The 19,966-nt window shown below is 47.0% G+C and overlaps 2 protein-coding genes across 2 annotated transcripts in view; one reads left to right on the top strand and one right to left on the bottom strand.

Annotated features, from left to right (window-relative positions):
• LOC102816858 (cytochrome c oxidase subunit 5B, mitochondrial-like) overlaps positions 1-868 on the top strand; it is a 15,048-nt gene extending 14,180 nt beyond the window's left edge. Inside the window, exon 4 of the mRNA XM_006876614.1 lies at positions 756-868. Within this exon, the coding sequence (XP_006876676.1) occupies positions 756-868 (113 nt within the window). The remainder of the gene's footprint in view (positions 1-755) is intronic.
• Positions 869-10,365: 9,497 nt separating this feature from the next.
• On the bottom strand, positions 10,366-18,716 carry ACTR1B (ARP1 actin-related protein 1 homolog B, centractin beta (yeast)). The gene is made up of 11 exons (XM_006876613.1): positions 18,478-18,716; positions 16,669-16,733; positions 15,199-15,274; positions 13,781-13,906; positions 13,343-13,467; positions 12,894-13,110; positions 12,702-12,794; positions 12,396-12,570; positions 10,960-11,021; positions 10,660-10,700; positions 10,366-10,468 (listed from the first exon to the last, which is right to left on the bottom strand). Exons 1-11 carry the CDS (start codon positions 18,523-18,525, stop codon positions 10,366-10,368), a joined length of 1,131 nt encoding a protein of 376 aa, XP_006876675.1. The 5' UTR covers positions 18,526-18,716.
• Positions 18,717-19,966: the final 1,250 nt, after the last annotated feature.

The following is a 19,966-nucleotide window of genomic DNA, read 5'->3' as shown; positions in this document are numbered from 1 at the left end:
AGAGGAGCAGAAAGCCTCACCTTTCTCTTGCAGGAAGGTTGATCAGTTTAAACTGCTGATTGTGTGGTTAGCTACCCAGTGCGTATCCTACAGCATTACCAAAGCTCCTTGGTCAGTTGAGTTGCTTCCAACTGAAAGAGCTCCTGTGCATGGTTTCCAAGGAGCAGCTGGTGGGTTAGAACTGTCAACCTCTTATACAGGGTGCTTAACCATTTGCAGCACTCAGGGACTCCACAGGATGTCTACAGAAAAAAACAGTTAACAAACTGTTTCAGATTTTTTGTGTGAATTCTCATGTATAAACAAGACATGTATATAAATAAGCTGTAAACGCCCAGGCCCTCTCAAGTCTCATCCTTCCTCAGTAGGTCATCCTTACTGGAAAGGGGCATGGGACAGCAGTAATACTGGTTCATTGGCCATGAAAGGGTATTATATCAGAAAATATTTATTGTGTACCTTTTCTATGCTAGGCACCACTTCAAATACTAATGATACATATTTGAATGGTTCTTGCTTTAGGGTTTTATTAGGCAATATGCTTGTTAAACCTATAGTGACTCTTATATGAGGTCAGTTTGTTTTCTTAGGGCCTCAGTTTCTTCATCTGAAAAATGGGGATGAGAGCTTGAACTGATTTCTCAGGTGTGCAGCATAATTTTTATTTGGGTTTCAGGTTTTTACAGAAAAGAGATTAAGGTTGAAAGTCTCCCTATCCAGACTAAAGACAGCCTTTGACTCCGTTTTCCTTTCAGGTGAAGAAGACAACAGTGCTGTTATCTGGTTTTGGCTGCACAAAGGTGATGCCCAGCGGTGCCCTAACTGTGGAACTCATTACAAGCTGGTGCCTCACCAGTTAGCCCACTGAGCCCCTGCACCGACTCACACTGAACGTTTTTCGTCATTTCAATAAAGACTAGCATTGGCTCCTTCTCCCATAATTGACTGTACTTTTTGGGAAACGTTGGTGATTGTTATCTTAGAAAGATCTATTTATATCAGCTTCTCGGACATTTAAAATACCCTACCATTACTGTTTGGATTAGCAATAAAACTGGTGATAATTATAGAATGTACTGATTGGAACCGTGTGGTGGTGGTGATGGGGAAAGCACGGGCTGTGGAGGGAAGCTAACAGACTTACCAAGTTGGTTCCATTATTTTGCTGTGTCTCTGTGGACATGTTCTTTGAGGCTTTGGTTGTATCTACCAAAAAAGACAAATACCTTGTTAGGTGTTAGAAATACTATTAATATGTAAAGAACCAGGCAAATGGTATTTTCTGACAGTTAAGAGATAGGGTGGTCTTGTGAGAAGAGCTATGGGGACCTTGAAGTAAGGAGGGCCCAAGTTCAAAGCACAGTTTAAGGGGTTACCATCATCAAAGTCTAAAATATAAGACAGTTATAGGAACCAATGACTAGATTTCTTCAACAAATAGTTACAAGGAGGGAAAATAAGGGAGAACCTATAGCAAAATGTGAGAAAGACCAACCAAGAGCAATGTGCTAACTTTAAATTTTGGTTTAAAAAAAGCAACTTTGGAATAATTTGAATCGTAGATATTTGGAGTTAAAGCTTTGTTAAATTTTTAGTGTGCTAATGGAGTCCTAGGAGTCCTGGTGTGGCACTGTGGGTTAATGAGCCAGACTGCAAAGCCATATGAACTGCAAGGTCAATGATTCAAGCTCACCAGCTGCTCCTTGGAAACCCTATACAGGGTTGCTATGGGTCAGAACAGACTTGATAGCACTTTACAACAACAGTGGAGTCCTAAGGAGCTCTGGTAACGCAGTGGTTGTGAATCGGGCTGCTAACCTCAAGGTTGGCAGTTTGAAACCACCAGCCATTCCACGGGACAAAGATAAGGCTTTTTGTTCCCGTAAAGATTTACAGCCTCAGAAACCCTGTGCAGGGTCACAACAATGGAATTAGGGGTTTTTTGGATTTTTAAAATGCTTTTTGTTGTTAAGTGCTGTTGAGTTGGTTCTGACCTATAGCGACCCTGTATTGAGTTTCTAAGGAGCAGCTGGTAAGCATGAAGTACCAACCTTTTGGTTCAAACCAACCTTGCACTCCAGCAGATTAACCCACAGCACCGCAGCAGAGACATTGAACTATTTAGGATGAAATGATAGGTCTAGGATTAGGATCAATATTGTGAGGTGAGGAGAATGATTTGAGATATAGATGAAACAGTCACAATTGAGCCATTGTAGTGGGTATGTAAGTGTCAGCTAGTCTTGTGGACGTGTGAACTTTGCCATATAGAAAGTTTTTTTAAAAAAATGTAGAGGGAAGAAACAAAATGTCCAATTCAGTCACTAGACTCACACCTTGTTAGGTGCTGTCTATGAACAACAACCAAATTGCTGGTCCTCCGCCATCCTTGTTCTGTTTTGAGTCCATTGTTACTGCCGCTGTAGCAGTCCATCTTGTTAGGGGTCTTCCTGTTTTTCACTGACCCTCCACTTTACCTGCATGATGTCCAACAGGGACTGATCCCTCCAACAAAATGTCAAAAATACGAATATCTTGCCATCCTCACTTTTTTAATTGAGTGAAGGTTTACAAAGCAGATCATGTTTTACATTTAATCTTATATACTTCATTTTGTTACAATGATCATAATCCCCTCCAACAACCATCAGTTAACAGTGTTTATCTCCACCCACTTTTTACATGTTAACTCTATTCAGTTAATTTTTTTTCATCCTGTCCTGCCGCCACCCCACACTCCTACCCGCCGCGTATCATCATCCTCACTTCTAAGGAGCATTCTGAGATGGATTGTTCTCCAACATCCTAATTCCAATGCATTGATTTCTCTCTGGTCTTACTTATAAATTGTCCAACTTCCACATACATATGAGGTTATTGAAAATACCACGTCTTGTGTCAGGTACACCTTAATCCTCAAACTGCCATCTGTGCTCTTTATCACTTTAAAGAGGTCTTGGGCAGCAGATCTGCCTACTGCCATCCATGGTTTGATTTCTTGATTACTGCTTCCGTGAGCATTAATTATGGACCACGGCAGCAAAATGAAGTCTTTGACGACGTCAGTCTTTTTCTCTATTTATCATGATGTTATTTTTTGTCCTTTTGTAAGGATTTTTGCTTCTCCTTATTGGACAAGTTCAAAACTTTCATTTATAAAATAGAAATAGTACCCTTCCATTTTGTGTTGAGTTTATCCACAGAGGTAGCTTTCTATCCAGCTACTATCGCCACAAAATTGGTTCAGAGTCAATCTTTCCTTTTGAACTGTGATGATAGGAGAATCTAAGAGAAAGCTTCTTTCCCCTTGCCTTAGCTTCTCTTAAAGACTTCCTTTACATGGTGTTTTCTCTGCTTCCAGGAGATGGTCCTGAACACCAACCTGCCATTGAAGGCCTTTTTTTTTTTTTTTTTTAATGTTTTATTGTGAATTATATGATAGTTTACATGAGAGAACCTCAGTTCCATATTCATTCCATTGTATATCATTACATTGCCATGGTTCCGATCCCCTCCATGCATCATCTCCTCATCTCCCGACCAAAGGGCATATCCTGGAAGCCCATCCTCTGCACTTCGCCCCTTCCCCGACCCCCAGTCTTCGGCCCACAGTTCCTCTCCCTCTCTGGATCCAAAGTCTCCAGCCGCTCCATCCCTCCATGTCATCGTCTCTGTCTCCATCTCAGGCATCCCTGCTTCTCTGGGTAGGATCCTGTTCTCGGCTCTTTTCCGTTGGTGGTCCCAGAGACCTCCGCTCCTAGGCTGGAGAAACAGTCACTCCCTTCCTTGCCACAAAATGTCCACCTTTGCATTTCCAACACTCACAATCCGTCCTGATAACCATTATTCACTACAGTATCGCACGTAACCCATCTGTATTTCATTTCATCAGCTCCACCTAGACAGATTGGATAGTACTCACTGGTGATTCTGCCTTCCTCCATGCCCCCTAGCTCTAGGTTCCCTCTTGAAAGCTTGTAAGCCAGTTACTTCTTGCCTTTGTAGTCCCTCCTTTCCCTTTTGGGTATCCAATGTCCAAGTTGCCCATCTCTGTCCACTCTGTGTGTGGAGGTGAAGGCCTTTCTTTTATCCAATTATTATTTTCACCTTAAATATTACTTAAGAATTTCCCAAAAACTGAAATGGAAACAGATCTGATGACTGAGATCAAGTGCCCCCGTCTGGCCACCTGCATTTCCCTTTCCTTTTCCACAATCTCTCCCTTCCAATCCAAACTCTGCTCAGGTTGAGCTTTTAAACTTCTCACATCATTCATTGGCTTGGTCTATGTTCTTCCTTATCTTCAAGCCCCTGTTGCTGCTTTCCCCTCAGTCTTTAAATTTTTAAAATTAATTCTCCCCTAAAGCTAGCAAAGTGGAGTGAGTTCTGCATGGCGCTGTGAGTTAATGCGCTAGACTGCAAAGTCCCTTTGAACTCCAAGGTCAGCAGTTCAAAATCACCAGCTCTTCCTTGGAAATCCTATATAGGGTAGCTATAGGCTGGAACCAACTCGACGGCACAATACAACAACAAAGCTAGCAAAAGCTCCAGTATGCTTCCAGACTCTGATAGGGAGAATTTGACCTACCAAAAATGTCCATGTCCTAATCCTCAGAACCTATGAATATGTTTGGTTCTATGTACAGGGTTGCTATGAGTCAGAACCAACTCCACGGCACATAACAACAACAAAATGCAATGGGGAATTAAGATTGCAGATGGAATTAAGGGTCCTAGCCAACTAATTTAAAATAGGTGTATCCTGGATGATCCACTTGGGCCCAATAATCAGAGGCAGAAGAGAGATCAACACGTGGTTAGGGAAGTGTGATCAGAGATGAAATTCTGGTGGCTTTGAAGATGGAGGAAGGGAACACAAACCAAGGAATATGGGTACCTCTAGAAATTGGAAAAGGCAAGAAAATATTTCCTGTAGAATCTCTGCTGACACTTGGAGACCAGTGTTGGATTTGTCATGGATTGAATTGTGTGTCCCCCAAATATGTGTCAGTTTGGGTGGGCCATGATTCTCAGTGGTCTGGCAGTTATATAATGATGTAGTGGGGAAATTTTGTGATGATCTGCCATGATGTGATCGGAAGTGATAAACCAATACAAGGATTAAGGATGGGAAGCAGTACTCTTATAATCCCAAACAGGCCTGATCCAGTGTACGGTGAGTGTCCCTGAGATGTGGCCAGCAGCACTCTTAAAGAGATGAAAGCTGGCAGAAGTGAGCAGAGATCAGAGGAACCTACTACCACTGAGAAAGAACTGGGAGTGGGGTGCATCCTATGGACCTGCGGTCCTTGCACTGTGAAGCTCTTAGATTCAGGGACAAATTGATGCCAAGACATGTGGGAATCTCCAAGGAATGCTGGGTCTACAGATGCTGAAAAGAGACAAGGACCTTTCTTCAGAGCTGGCACTCTGGATTTGGAGTTTTAGCCTCCTAAACTGAGAGCATTAAATTTCCACTTGTGGCATTTCTATGATAGCACAAGATAACTAAGACAACCTTCTATAGAACTGTAAAATATAACCAATTTGTGTATTGTTGTAAACCACCAAATGTATGGTAATTGTCTATAGCAACAATAGCAAACACACCCAAACCGTTTGTATTACAAGAGTATGTTGTTCTCTTACCTGTTGAGTCGGTTCAACCCGTAACGACCCTGTATAGAATTTCCAAGGAATGGCTGGTGGATTTGATCCACCTACTCTGCAGTTCCTGCAGCGCTACACCAGGACATGTCCTATTATTGATGAGGTTTACTTTGGTCACTTGATTAAGCTAATGTCTGCCAGGCTTCTTTGCTGTGAAGATGTTAAGTGCTGTCAAATCAGGTCCAACTCATAGTGACCCTGTATCTCTTTGTTAATAAATATCTTATGGAGCTATACTTATTCCCAATATTTTTGATGCTTAATTTGTTCCAAATTTGGCCAGGTCAGCTGTCTCAGGACCTTTTGAAAAAGCCCCTTTTCTTTGAGCACTTATATTCTGGTACAAAATGTTCCAGCCTTAAAAACCCATGAGGTAAGTGCTATTATTATCACCCCTATATGAGAGATGGGGAAACCTAGGAACAGTGACTTTAAATTGTGGTGGCAGGGTTGTGGAGAGACCGTTTGGCTCCTGGACTTGAGCTCTGTTTTCTGATTATACATTTCTGTGTGTGTGTGTGAAGGTAAATTGACAAGATCATCAGCTTTACTTCCAACTAATCATACACCTTGTTTCATCTTAATGGTTATGCATCTTGAAAAAGTTGCAAAAGCAGAATTCCTTCACCCAGTTTCCTCTAGTGTCAATATTTTACATAGTACAATTATTGAACCCAAGAAATTAACACTGTTATAGTACTACGAACTAGCCAACAGAACATATTTGGACTTTTCCAGCTTTTCAATCCAGGATTTCTTGTTGCCAGTTGTCAAGCTCTTTCATGGCCTTCGATCTACCCATTTCTTTGACTTTCATGAGCTCACCACTTTTAAGTAAGAGAGCTGGTCTATTAACTTATAAAATGCCCCTCAGTTTGGGTTCCTCTTCTGTTTCCTCATGGTTAGATTAAGGGTGTACTAAAAAAAATCTTCTGGGCTCTTTCAGTGCATTGCATCAAGATACACGATGCTGTTATGATTTGTTATTGGGAGATTCAAACTTAAATAAAAGCCTGCTACTTTTCCTTTTGTAACTAATGTCTTTTAGGGAGGTATGTTGAGATGTGACTGTCTGGATTTTTATATCCATTGAGGAGCCTTGTGACGACTGAAACAGTTACTGTGGCAATTGTTACCTTTTTCCATTGGTCCTCCTATATTTATTCATTAGCATTCTATTATAAATGAACAGTTGTCCCTTCTCCCCCATGTAGGTATATATTCAATGATTTGTTTCCATTGGTATGGGCTCATGAATATTTTATTCTATGGCTTATATACATTACAGATTTGACCATCTGATGCTCCTCCAAGTTGGCTCTTGTGTCCTTTTGACGAGCCTCCATCTGTTTTTGAACCCTTCTTTTATCACCACAAGACCCTCTGGGCTCAACTTGTATTTTTTCTGTAGCTCTAGAGTTCTCCCAAGGAACTCTGGTTCCTTTTATTAATTGGTATTTAGAAACCAAGATCAGGATTACTATATGTGCTCATTGCTACTGGGGCATTCAGTACTGCATCCAGGCCCTCAATAGACAAAGCAAGAAGAAATCTATTCATTCTGTCCCTCACACATGGATGTATAGTTTAGCATATTATCTGTACATATATTAAAAAGCACGAGCTAATCAGTCTGCTTCCAATCCAATCCAAGCTCATTCTAGCCTTATTCATAACTTTTTTCCTAATGAGAAACTTGGCAGAGCCTGAGCCAACATCTTATCCTGCTGGAAAAGTAGGAAGGATATTGTATTGTGCTTTGTCTTAATGGACAGAATTTTGCCAGACTTAGGTGGGTCATTTCCAGCAAAAGCAATAGGATGAGTATAGGCTAGCAGGCAATTCAGGGCAACATGATGCATAAGGCTGAAACAGGGAAGGAAAGTACAGATCCCAAAGGGTCTGAATAGAATGTGTAGTTTATGAAGGTGATTTTACCGGTGTCATGTTGTCTATTTCACCAGACAGTGGGAAAGCGTGATGTTTTGGAGCAAGAGGTGGCAGATCCAAGGTTATCCATACTTTAGATTCTAGAGAAAATGGGTTGGGTGGGAGAATGGAGGTTTGGTCACATGCTGGGGTGGTGGTGGTGGTCATGGCAAAGGATGGGTGGGAAAAACACTGCAGAACAATCAACAATACTTAGTGACAGGACGTAGAGGAGGTAAGGGAGGGTCAAAGGAATAGACTCCAAACCTGTGTGGAAGGGAGAAAGTGGTGCCATGAATAGAACTGGAGAAGTGCTGGTCTTGGGGGCACCCAGACAAAGACCTGTGTAAATGGTCTCTCCCGTGAGAGCAGATACGGGTTGGCTGCTCTGCAACCACAAAACTTTATACAATGCCCGGTGCCGAGCAAGCCTGACTCAGTATTCTTTTCCCTCCCAGTTTTCTTGGTTCTGGGCCCACTCTAGTCCCTACTAAACTGCCAACTCTCAGTTTTGATCACCATCCTCCCATGGCCAGTCACCCCTCATCTAGGTCAAAGCTAGAAGTCTTCTCAAGGCCTTCCATATACTGGCCCTGATCTACCTTTTTTGTTCTCATCTTCATTTTGTGGCACTGTATGATAAGTACTGAATGTTAACCACAAGGTCAGTGGTTCAAACCCACCAGCTGCTCCTTGGAAACCCTATACAGGGTCACTATGAGTGGGAAACGACTTGACAGCACTTAACAACACAGCCATATGAGAGCACTCACTCCTCCCTGCTGACTTGGCATCTCTCCGGCCCCACAGGTCCCAAGCATTTCCTAGTACTCTTACCTTTGCCTGAAATACCTTCCTGTCAAACTCCTATAGGACCCTCACAAGTCAGCCTACCCTGCTGAGTTAGATGCCCTTCCTCCAGGTCTTCAGAACTCTGTGCTAAATAGGCCTGTTTGTCTTCCTCCCCTAACATTTAACTTTGTGGGGGCCAGGACTAGATCTTGTTTACCACTGGTCCCACACACTTGGCACCCTGTGATTGTTGTTGTTAAGTGCCTTCAAGTCAGTTCTGACTCATAGCTGCTTTGTACAGGGTTGCCGAGGCTTTTGACAATCTTTGTGGAAGCAGAAAGCCTCATCTTTCTCCCACGGAATGGCAGGCAGGCTTGAACCACAGACCTTGTGCTTTTCAGTCCAGTGCTTACTGTGTGGAGCCAGTCTGCAGGTGCTCAAATATTTAATGAAGGAAAGAGCAGATATTTTTTAAACTCTAATTTCTCACTGCTCCCTCTGCCTCCCAGCCCTTTCTCTCCTTGTTTCTTTATTTCGAGCCCAGCTTTTGCTATCCCTCAGCCTTTGCTATCCCCATTTTCTCCTTCTCCTACCAAGCCCTCACCCCACACACGACTTGTCTGAACCCATGAGCTGATGAGCCCACATTATTGGCTGGTGTCATCTGTCAGCCTTATCTTCCTCTGAGCGGGGCATGCTCAGAGGTGCTCAAGAACAACACTGCTCCTGGGAACTAGGCCCTGCCTGTCTGGCAACAAGGTGTCTGAAGGCAGCTTTCCCTGGTGGATTTTAACCAGGGGATAATGACGCTGGGAATTCTGCTGCCAGCTTCAACACCCCGTCTCCTGGGGCTTCCTGTGCCACGTTGCCCCATCAACCAGGAAACCCACATAGTACCATGCTGCTTGCTCTCCAGTCTCTTCTTTGAATCCCCAAGGATAGAGGAGCAAACAATAGCACAAAGAACCACAAGGAAACAGCCACACACTGGCCTTTGTCCATAATTATTACTATAATGATTTAAAAAAAATTTTTTTTTCAGGCAACTGTGTTAAATTACTGTACATATCTGGGGTGGGGTAGACTTGTGGTAAGGAGAGGTAAAGTCCTGGCCATCAGGTAGTGAAGACCTTGATCTTGGAGGTGGGAGACAGAAACGCTCCATCTCCAAGTCAGACTCCTGATTAAATTATTTCCCTTCAACAAACGAACACCGCTAACCCTTTCTCATCTAGGGTGTGGAGGCAAGGACAGGGAGCAGCGAATCGGTGATGTGCTTTTTAGGGAAAAGCGCAACAAGAAGTGATTGCAGGTACCTTGGGCACCTCCAAAGGGTTTGATCCTGGGCCAGACCATCCTCACTGGGGGCAGAAGATGGCCTGGTACTCAGCCCGACACCAGGGTATCCAACCCAGGAAGACCAAAGGACAGAGTGTGAAAGAAAGGGTCAGGAATGGCTTAGCTGGGGCCCTGGAGACTACCCTTCAGGTCAGGAAAAGGAGGAGCACCAACAGCTCCAGAGGCCATGAGTACAAGGATGCATCTCTAGGGAGCTAGCGCGCACCTCCTCTCTAACCCAACTCTCTATGAGGAGGGACACCTCAACCCTGGGTGGGATCCTGCCAGAGGAAACAGGTACATTTGGGTGCCTGGTTCTTAAAACACAGACAGGCATTCCCTCTGAGGATCAGAGCAAGGAATGACAGTCCTAACTGGCCTTGCCAAGGAATATACCCAGGGTACCCCAAAGCTGGGCTCCTCAACTCAAGAATCCCATCCATGAAACTAAACGTTAACAGTGTGACAGTGTGTGTACGTGTGAAGGGGAGGATGGCAGGGGGTACCGATGTACCTACCAGCTGCCGGGGATTCAGGGCATGCAGGGGACCCTACGCCTAGTATGTGGGCCCGGACCAGAAAGGGTTAAAGGCACTGGCTCCCCTTCCCCCCCATTCTCCCCACACATCATGGACACTAGAAGGTTTTACGATGAATAGCACGGGAACCATCCTCTTCATATTCTTTTTTGGATACCCACATCTTCTTAAACGTGTCCAGCGAGGCCAAGATGGAGCCACTGTGAGGAGAGACAGGTATTAGTCTTATGGACCTGTGGTCTGAGCCAACCACCCTCCCTGGGTACTCGGGACTCCATTTCCTTTACCTGGGACGGAAAGCCTCCCACCTCCACCTGTCTGGGGTCAACCCTAGGAAAAATGTCCAGGGTAAAATGGTCTCCCAGAGTCCTCCCCTTGAGCCCCGCCTCACCCAATCCATGTGGAGTATAACCGTTCCTGAGGAGCCGAGATCTAGAGGAAGCAACCATCAGTGTAACTGCCCCATGCCCACTAAGCAGCCACCTTTCCAGCCTCAGGGGCATTTCCCAGAGGGCCCAGGGCAGGAAAGCAAGTGCACCAGTTGCGAGAAATGGGAAAAAGTAGGGAGAAGCTGGGCTGGGTGGGTTTAGGTGAGAGTAAATGGGAGGGGGGGTGGGTCTGGAGGCCACACTTGCTCTTTCCTCTCCTGGTCAAGGCTGCAAAGCCTGATGGGGACTCTCAAAAACCTCACCTTGATTTTGACGTCCTTTGGAGCAAGTTTCTTCACTTCACTTAGTAATCGGTCACCAAAGCCTGTGAACACAAGGCTGGTCGGACCCGTGGGCAACATCCTACCTCCCTGCCACCAGCCTACTCTCCAGTATGCAACCTTTGATGCTCCCAACCCAACTGCCACCACCCCTTCTTTCAGCGTGTCTTTTCTGAAAAATGTGGGACTAAGGATATGGGCGAGCTGTCCAGGGAAGAAAAGATCCAGCACCATGGCTGTGGATTGGCCCAGCTCCTCAGAGGCAATAAGATGAAGCCTCAAGTCACACAGCTCTGCCTGGTCCACTAGGCTCTTCCTCAGCCAACATTCCATGAGCCGAAACCCACCACAAACAAAATCAACGGACAAATGACAGGAGAAAACAGCTACCATTTTTTACCCATCAGATTGGCACAGACCACAAACATCCAGACGTTGGAGTAAAGTACTACCTCTTGGCAGGGCTATTTTTGCGTTATCTACAGAATTACAATTGCAGGCAGACAGCATTTCTACTGCATGCACATTTCACTCCTCTGCAGCCCCACTGTTGTTGTAAAGTGCTGTCGGATCGGTTCTGACTCATAGCGACCCTGTGTAGGGTTTTTGAGGAGCGGCTGGTGAGTTTGAACCACTGGTCCAGCACATTATCCAGCAGTGTCATATTTGTTACCTATACTCCCGTCATGTGAATGACAGATGTATAAGGTTGTCTACTGCCACAACTTTGTGACCAGAAATGGCTATAACTACCTCAAAGGTAATCAACATGATGCCATTAAAGGGTCCATCCACTCAGCAAAATACTACATGGTATTTAATAATAGAGAATGAGGCCACTCATAAGCTGATAGGGAATGATCTTCATGATATATTGATAAGAAAGACAATACATGGCAGAGTGTACTGAAGTGCTGTTGAGTCGGTTCCAACTCATAGCGACCTTGTACAGGGTTTCCAAGGAGTGGCTGGTGGGTTTGAACTGCTGATCCTGCAGTTCAAACCAACTTACTTCAGCACCATAAAATGGGCTACAATTTGTGTAAAAGAAAGGAAGGGGAAATACATATTTGCTTATAGTATATACAAACAGTATGTACACATAGACTATTGCTGAAGGGAAACATAAGAATATGAGTCACTCCTATAGGGACAGGACTGGGTGGCCAGAGATAATACAATAGTGGGAGACTTTTCACTTAATATATTTTAGAACTTGGGTGAACATATTGCTTATTCACATAAATACACACACAAAATTATTTTAAAAGAAAAAAGAAGAAGCTCCTCGAACACCAAAAACTCACTAGAAAATGGGCCAATGTCCCAGACTCCAAGAGGTGGGGTGTGGTCTCAGAGGGTCCAGCTGCCTCTTTGTCTCCAAAGTCTTACCACCAACTCCTCCCAAACTCTGGTACCTTTGAAAAGTGTTGAACCACCCGAGAGTACGATGTTGGCGAAGAGTGTCCGGCGGAGGTCCACGTCAGACTTATGGATGGCGAAGGCCAGTACCTCGTGGAGCCCTTCGCTCTCATCCCCTACCAGGTCTGGCTGGAACAACAGCTCAGGGGCCCGGAATCGGGCTGGCCCGACCTGTGGAATAGAGGTTGAGGCAGACAAGCTTCTCAAAGGATGCCAGCCTTCCTCTTCTCCTCCAGAAGCCTCCACACCCCAGGTGCCAGCATCACCAAGTGTCGGCCTCAGTGCCACAACTGGCAACTTACATCAAGCATACTGCCATCTGGCAGGGTGTACTGCACCTTCTCCGTCTCCAGAGCCTCATCCTTCTGCGGGTTGATGGACAGGTAGCAGGCTCGCTGCAGTGGGCAAGACCACAACCCTCAGAAGGCTGCCACTAAGAAACCCAGGACTCAACCTCACACCCAGATACCCTCATACTGCCCAGCCTGAGTCACCTCTTTGATGGTCCGGACCACCTCAAACTCAGCTGAGCTGTGAAAGTCGACACCTTCTTTGCGCAGCAGCAGCCGGAGATACCGGGAGACATCACGGCCGGCAATGTCCACCCGCATGATAGAGTGTGGCATGGCAAAGCCTTCGTAGATGGGGACTGCGTGAGTGACACCATCCCCCGAGTCTAGAACCACTCCCGTCGTACGACCTGTGGCGTACCTGTCATCAAGTCAGTGTCCCCTCACCTCAGCCACTGAGGCACGGGGACCTTCTCACCCTTGGAAGGAACCCTGGGGCACTTTCCTATCTAGTCTGAAAAAGGGACTCCCTAAAGGAACAGGCACCAAGAGGCTGTTTTGACAGAGAAGCCTGAGAACCCACGTTCACTGGGAAGAGGAGGACTCCAAGGACCAGAGTAGCAGACCATCCCTAGGGCTTAGGGAGCACTCACAGGCTGAGCACAGCTTGCATGGAGATGAACAGGGCCGGCACATTGAAGGTCTCGAAGAACACCTCTGCTGCCTTCTCCCGGTTCTTATTTGGGTTGAGTGGAGCCTCCGTTAGAAGAACAGGATGCTACAAGAGATGGCGGAGTTGTGGGCACGTGCAAGGACAACATGCCAGACTCTAAAAGGAATCTTTCCAGACAACCAAAACCCCCGGCTGCCAGCCTATGCAGCTGCCACCTGCTACCCTTCCTAAGACTACTACAGTATCCAGGTCTCGGTCAGCAGCTCATCTCACAGCTTGCTCTGAGTGTGTGTGTGACACATGCACACAGTAAAAGGGCAGCAGCCCTCTCAAAATGCAGAGTGGTCATGTGAAAGCCCAACTGGGAACAGACACGAGGACACAGAGTCCGGGACGCAGGAGGGGCTGGCTGCCACACCTCCTCGGAGAAGGTCTGCAGCTGATCCTTGGAGTAGACGTACTGCCAGATGCGCTCCATATCATTCCAGTCTCGTACCACGCCATGCTCCATGGGGTAGCGGATGGTCAGCAGCCCCCGGTGCTCCTAGGGGAAGAAGTGAAAGGCCAGATGTGACATGTAGCCCCTAAATACCTCACAGAGTAACTACTTTCTGCCCTCTTGGGGGTTGCCTCCTTAATTTGCCCTTTAATAATACCACCTATGGATGATGTGTGGAGGGTCCTGAACTCAAGAGCTTTACCAGCTTCAACTGGCTGGAAACCAGGTAGGGTGCAGATCCTAAGGCCCAGCCCATCATCACCATCCCACTTCTCCTTTTCCTTCCATGGTCATGCTTCCTGGACTTCCCTACCCTCATTACTAACATATTCAATCCTCCACTCTCTGCTCACGCTGCCAACTTCTGTCCCCACTGCTTTACTGACACTGCTCTTGTTAGCACCATCCGAGAACTCCTTGTAGCCAGATCCAACAAGGACCTGCCCCCCCCTGCTGTCCACTGCTCTTCACAATGGCAGTTGGGATGTTGTGACTGCCTCCACTGACTCCTCTCTCAGCACTCTGAGCCATCCTCACCCATCATACCTTCCCTCTGATGTCCCCCTCAGTGTGCTTCTTCTCCCTAAGTACCACTTACCCTCTCTCACTCACAACCAAGGATCCTACTCACACCATCTTCTAAGAGTCCCATATCTGCCCTGCTATAAGGAGCTCTGGTAGCGTAGTGGTTACGAATCGGGCTGCTAACCTCAAGGTCAGCAGTTCAAAACTACCAGTGGTTCCATGGGAGAAAGATGAGGCATTCTGCTCCCGTAAAGAAACCCTATGCAGGGTCACTATGAGTTGGAACCAACTCCACAGTACTTAACAACAACAAAATCTCATCCTATGCTGTGAAACTGCCTAAAGTGCTCAAACTTAGCTTGTTACCCACTCCCCACATATTTGCTCCTCTCCCGAGGGCCTAATCATGGCTGGATAGCCTCTAGGCAAGTCGCCCAGGCTAGAGTTCAAGAGGAGGCCTCCCATGGCTCTAATTCAGATCAGCCATCAAGTCCACGTGATGTTGACTCTTAAATCAGTTCTTTTCTCAGGAGCTTCTAAGTAGCCTCTAAAACACAAGGACATGCACTGGCCTAACCAGGCTCCCCAAAACGGCCCGTCATCTGCATCTCACCAAGGGGAGAAACATTTGCAGAGAGGGGAGGTAACACGGTGTAGTAGTTCAGTGCTGGAGTATGAAACATAAACCCAGAAGTGATACCCAGCAGATGACTCTAAAGAACAGATTCCCAGGATTTCTCTCAAAGGTGACCATCAGCTCCTATGTGTAGGAGGACCTTAAACCCAGGGAGGACAGGCTCCACAGGTGTTACCTCTGCTTTTGGTCCAATGAAGAGGTCCCCTTCCAAGGCTCCAGCCATCACCCGCATGTGCTTAGGGCGCCCGACACTGTAAGGACAGACACAACATGGTAGGAGAGGGGCCTAGCTGAGCTGGTGTCTAGGAAAAGCACATTTCACCACTAGCAGTTAAGAGGCAAACTGTCCTCCAAACCATTAAGATGTGGCCAGGCGGCAAAGGCTAGACCAGAGGCATAAGTGGCACAGGACTGCACAGTGGGCCTCAGCTGGACAGGAAGCTCAGGGAAGAAATCGGTGTCTCTTTCATGACTCACCCCTCCTGCCTGGACAGGACTGAGTGTCTGAGCTCCTTCATGGCTGGCCCAGCCCTGGCAGGGGGTCAGCCTTCTGTGGTCATAATGACTCATCCTGTGTTCTCCACTTCAGGGGATGGGCTGCTGACTATGGGAGACCCCAGGAAGATGAGTCATGGCTCCCTAGAATGCTCCTCACTCATGCAGTCCCCGCTTCCCCTCCCCAAAGCCAGGACTTCTAGAACAGAGATGCAGTTCTTCAACAATGATGACCTAGCATTCCAATATTTGACCCCCATTTCCCACACATTAACAGGATCCTTTCATTAGACCCAAACGGAGTTCAACAGAAGCACTGGTGGTGCAGTGGGATAGGTGTTGGGCTGGCTGTTAACTGCAGGGTTGGTGGTTCAATCCTGCAGTTTGAACCACCAGCAGAGGATTTCTGCTCCCATAAAGACTTACAGCCTTGGACATCCTACACAGGGTCGCTATGAGTTCAGCAAGGAAAGGTGGAGCCTTCCCAGGTTCTAACTCTGACCTCATACCAGGCTCAGGGTTCTTGGTACAGCCAGTCACTTTGGGGGTTTTGGGACCCTTTTTATGCCATTAACTCCAATGCCCCCAAGATTTCAGAAGAGACACTCCCCTAAGGGGAATTTCCCCAATGAGCTAGAAAGGCTCCTGGTTGTTTTGTTTTTTTGTTTTGTTTTTTTGTTTTGAACCTAATTTCTGCCACCACTGGCAGCATTCATAGAAAGGCCTCATTGAGTGAAACAAACCATCTTCTAAAGCGTGAAAATGAAGAAGGCTGGGAGAAAACATTTCCAGAGCGGAAGGGTGTTCATCTCACAACTGTCTCTTTCTCCTGGAGTTTTTGTCTTTCGTTGGAGTCTCTCCCCTTTATTCTGGCTGCTGATACCACACCCAGTCCCCAGGGCAGGCTGGCTATTTCTCCTCCTCACTGGTCCCAGAAGGGACCAAAATGAGAGACTCATAAGAAGAGGGAGAAGCCTAGAGAGCTGGTCTGCTTGTCCTTGTCCGTTAAGGGCCCTCAACAGCTTCAACCTTACTGATCTGGTGTTTTCTCTTAAAGACTTGGTCTCAAAGGAGACAGCTGTAACATGGTGCCAGTGTTCTCCTGGGAAACAAACAAAAACGTTAGCACCGCTGCCTGAGCAACACTTACTAGTTTGGGAAACAGTATTTGGGAATCTGGTCTCCAGCAAAGCCAGCCTTGATCACTCCTGAGCCCTGCAAGGAAACACAATGTTTAGCTGCTGACATTCCCTTCCAAACGGAGAAAAAGCCCCTACACAGGAGTGTACTGGCTACCCCACAAGCCTGTGAGGCACAGCCAAGTGATTCAAACTGGGGTGATTTCTGCCCCAGTTTCCCTTCTAGGAGATCTCTGGTAATGTCTGGAGATGTTTTTGATTGTCAACATTCAGGGGCAGAGGAGGAAGGAGTGCTACTGGCATCCAGCAGGTAGAGACTAAGCATCCTACACTGCATAGGAGAGCTCCCCAAGACCAAGAATCGTCCAGCCTAGAATATCAATAGTGCCGAGACTGAGAAATCATGATGTACACTTCTCCACACACTCTGGGGTCTGCTCCAAGAAGAGGCATTCACAGCAAAAGCAAATCCCAGAAGCCTGCTAGAGGCTCTCAGCTGTACCCTCAGGTCCAGGGACCCTAGCAGACATCCTGGAGCCTTCTGGGACGATCCTAGGGTGCATGGAGACAACAGCTACCTCTCCTCAAGAGGTTTCCCGAGAGATTACAAGGAGAACTTGGCCCTGTCACTGCTCCATCTAGAAGCCAAATTTAGGATCTTCCAAGAAATCTAGCATCTAGAAACCTCCCACTAAATTAAGACATCAGCTTCTCAAGCCCTCTTGACAGTGGTCTTCATCCTAACCTTCTAGGCCTGCAGTGCAAAAATAAACATCTCCAAATTACAAAGGAAGAAATTACCCCAATAGCCTCCTCTAACTCAGGCTTGTTGGTTAGCTTGGATGAGTTATTTGCCACCAAGAATAGAACTGACCCGGCCTTTCCTGTGGCCTGTTGGATGGTCTGACAACACAACCCCAAAGTCAGTTCCAAGCTCCTTATTAAATGTCATCTATTGTGACTCAGTCCAGCCCACATAGTCCTCCAAAGAGACTGCCATTCAAGGATCTCAGTGGGTCATGTGGGAAGTGAGAGATTCCAAAAAGAGCAGAATTATCAAAAACTCCAAGGTTGACATGTCAGAGTCAGGTACCCGGCTAAATATCCCAGCCCTTATCTTATTCCATGTCACAGCTGTGGCCAGAAACCCTCCCAGGGAACCTCCAAGAAATGGCAGCGGGGATAAGTCCACAAGGAAGCCAGACATCTTTCCTCTGAGTCTTAAAAAGACCCCAAACTACTTTAGGGCCTGGCAAGCATGGCCCTGAACTCTCCCCATTGCCATGCTGGCTGTGGAATTTCTGCTCAGCTGATGTCGGAGAAAATCAAAGCCAACAAGAAGGTACCTAGGTGTGTGTGGGAACGTGGGCGATGGAAGGTAACTTGCAGAGAAGAATGCGGGTAGAGCGCATGCAACCTGGAGGTCCTGCCTTGGGTGCAGCCTCCCTAGCAAGAGCATCTGTAGAGGTCACCTGACCAACAGCTCCTAAAGCTGACCAGGGTGCAAGAAGGCAAGTGCCTCCCCACTGCCATCAGGAGGGGCAGCCAGCACCAGGGCTCGCAGGGGTAGACCCTGCTCAGAGACCCCACTCTCAAGCAAGAAAAGTTCGGGTGCTCCCGCAGGCCCGATGCGCAGGTGGACTGGACCGGCAGCCCTTCCAGACTCCCTGCAATGCTGGTCAAGCCCCCGCCTCTCCGAAACGGCTGTCGGTGGGGAAGCGGCCGGAGGCCTGGGTTACACGGCCAGATGGGTGCCCTGATCGCCAGCTGAGACGGATGGGGATCCCTGCGGACGCCCTCCCCCCAGCTCCGGGCCTCACGTTGTCGATCACTACGGGTTGGTTGGCGATGATGTCGTAGGACTCCATGGCTTGGACGGGCCGGCCCTGCCCAGCAGGCGAGCTACAGGAGGGACGGGCGGGTGGGAGGACAGGGACCGCGGCGGCTCCTGAGGCAGCGCCGCGCTCCTCCCACCACGAGCCGCGCAGCCTACGCCGGCCCCGCTGGGCTTCTAGGAGGGCGGGTCCGGTGGCCGATCCTGCTCCCACCTGGGAGGACTGACGGCTGGCGCCCCCGGCCAGCTGCGGGGAGGGAGAAAGGGCGGGGCCTCCGGGTGCCGGCGAGCCAATTGAACTGCCCGGAGAAAAATGATCAGCGCTCTGTCAGGGTAGGTTGCGCTGCGTTGGGTGATGTCATGGCTCCGCTCTTAAAGGCGTCGCGGGCGGTAGAAATTGGGGCTGGATTAGTCCGTCAATTGGAATCCGGCGGACTGCAAATTCATCTGTCCAGAGAGACAGCCAGAGCCCTCAGGACCTCTGAACACGCTCTTTTGTGAATGCACCTTCCGCGAAGAGGCCAGCCCTGAATGCGTATTTCTTTATTTAGGAATGAAGAGAATCCTTTTCCTTATAAGTATTGTAATGTCTTGTTTAATTGGTAGTTGGAGTTTATCGAACATCTCTACCCACTTTACAAAGATCATATTACATCCTTACCACAACGCAATCAGGTAGGTGACGCTATTACTCCCGTTTATAGACGAGGAAACTGACGAGCCTCATACATATGTAACTTCCCCAAGGTTATTGAACTATCCACAGAGCTAGCATGGGCTGCTGCAACAGAACAAGATAAGATGTTCCCTCCCAACGCATAGAGACACTGTATAGGGTTTTCAAGGATTGGCTGGTGACTTTCAACAGCTGACCATTCAGTTAGCAGTCCATTGCGTATCATACAGCGCCACACCAGACAGTCAATACTGAATTCACTTTTCAAACTGAGCTAGTTATTTGCCTCTATAAATGCTTTACCCACCAGACTGCAAGCTTTAGTTTTGTAATATTGAAGCAAACCATCATGCAGAAATACTAAAAAAATTGTAAGTGTACATTTTTGTTAATTACCACAATGTGGATGCACTTGTTTAAACACCAGAGTTCAAGAAACATAACATGAACAGCACCTTGGAAGCTTCCCATCCCTCTAAGTCAATGCTTGTTCCTTCTAAAAGGTGCCTATTACCCTGAGTCCTGGTGTGGCTCTTTGGGTGAATGCATTGAAATGCAAAGTTGGCTTGGACTGTAAGGTTGGTGGTTCAAACTCATCAGCTGCTCCTTGGGAACCTATACAAGGTCATTGTGTGTTAGAACTGATGGCAACAACAATTTTTAATTCTAACACATAGATTGGTTTTGTCTACTGCTGAACTTTATGCTAATTGCTCATAGATGATGTATTCATTTGAATCTGACAACTATACAATAATAAAATGGACCAGTATGTAACCATTGAAACACAAAATGAAGG

Source organism: Chrysochloris asiatica, unplaced genomic scaffold, assembly GCF_000296735.1.
Source record: "Chrysochloris asiatica unplaced genomic scaffold, ChrAsi1.0 scaffold00395, whole genome shotgun sequence".
Taxonomy (NCBI): domain Eukaryota; kingdom Metazoa; phylum Chordata; class Mammalia; order Afrosoricida; family Chrysochloridae; genus Chrysochloris; species Chrysochloris asiatica.
Note: the sequence above shows the minus strand (reverse complement) of the source record. Positions and strands in the feature narration are given on the sequence as shown.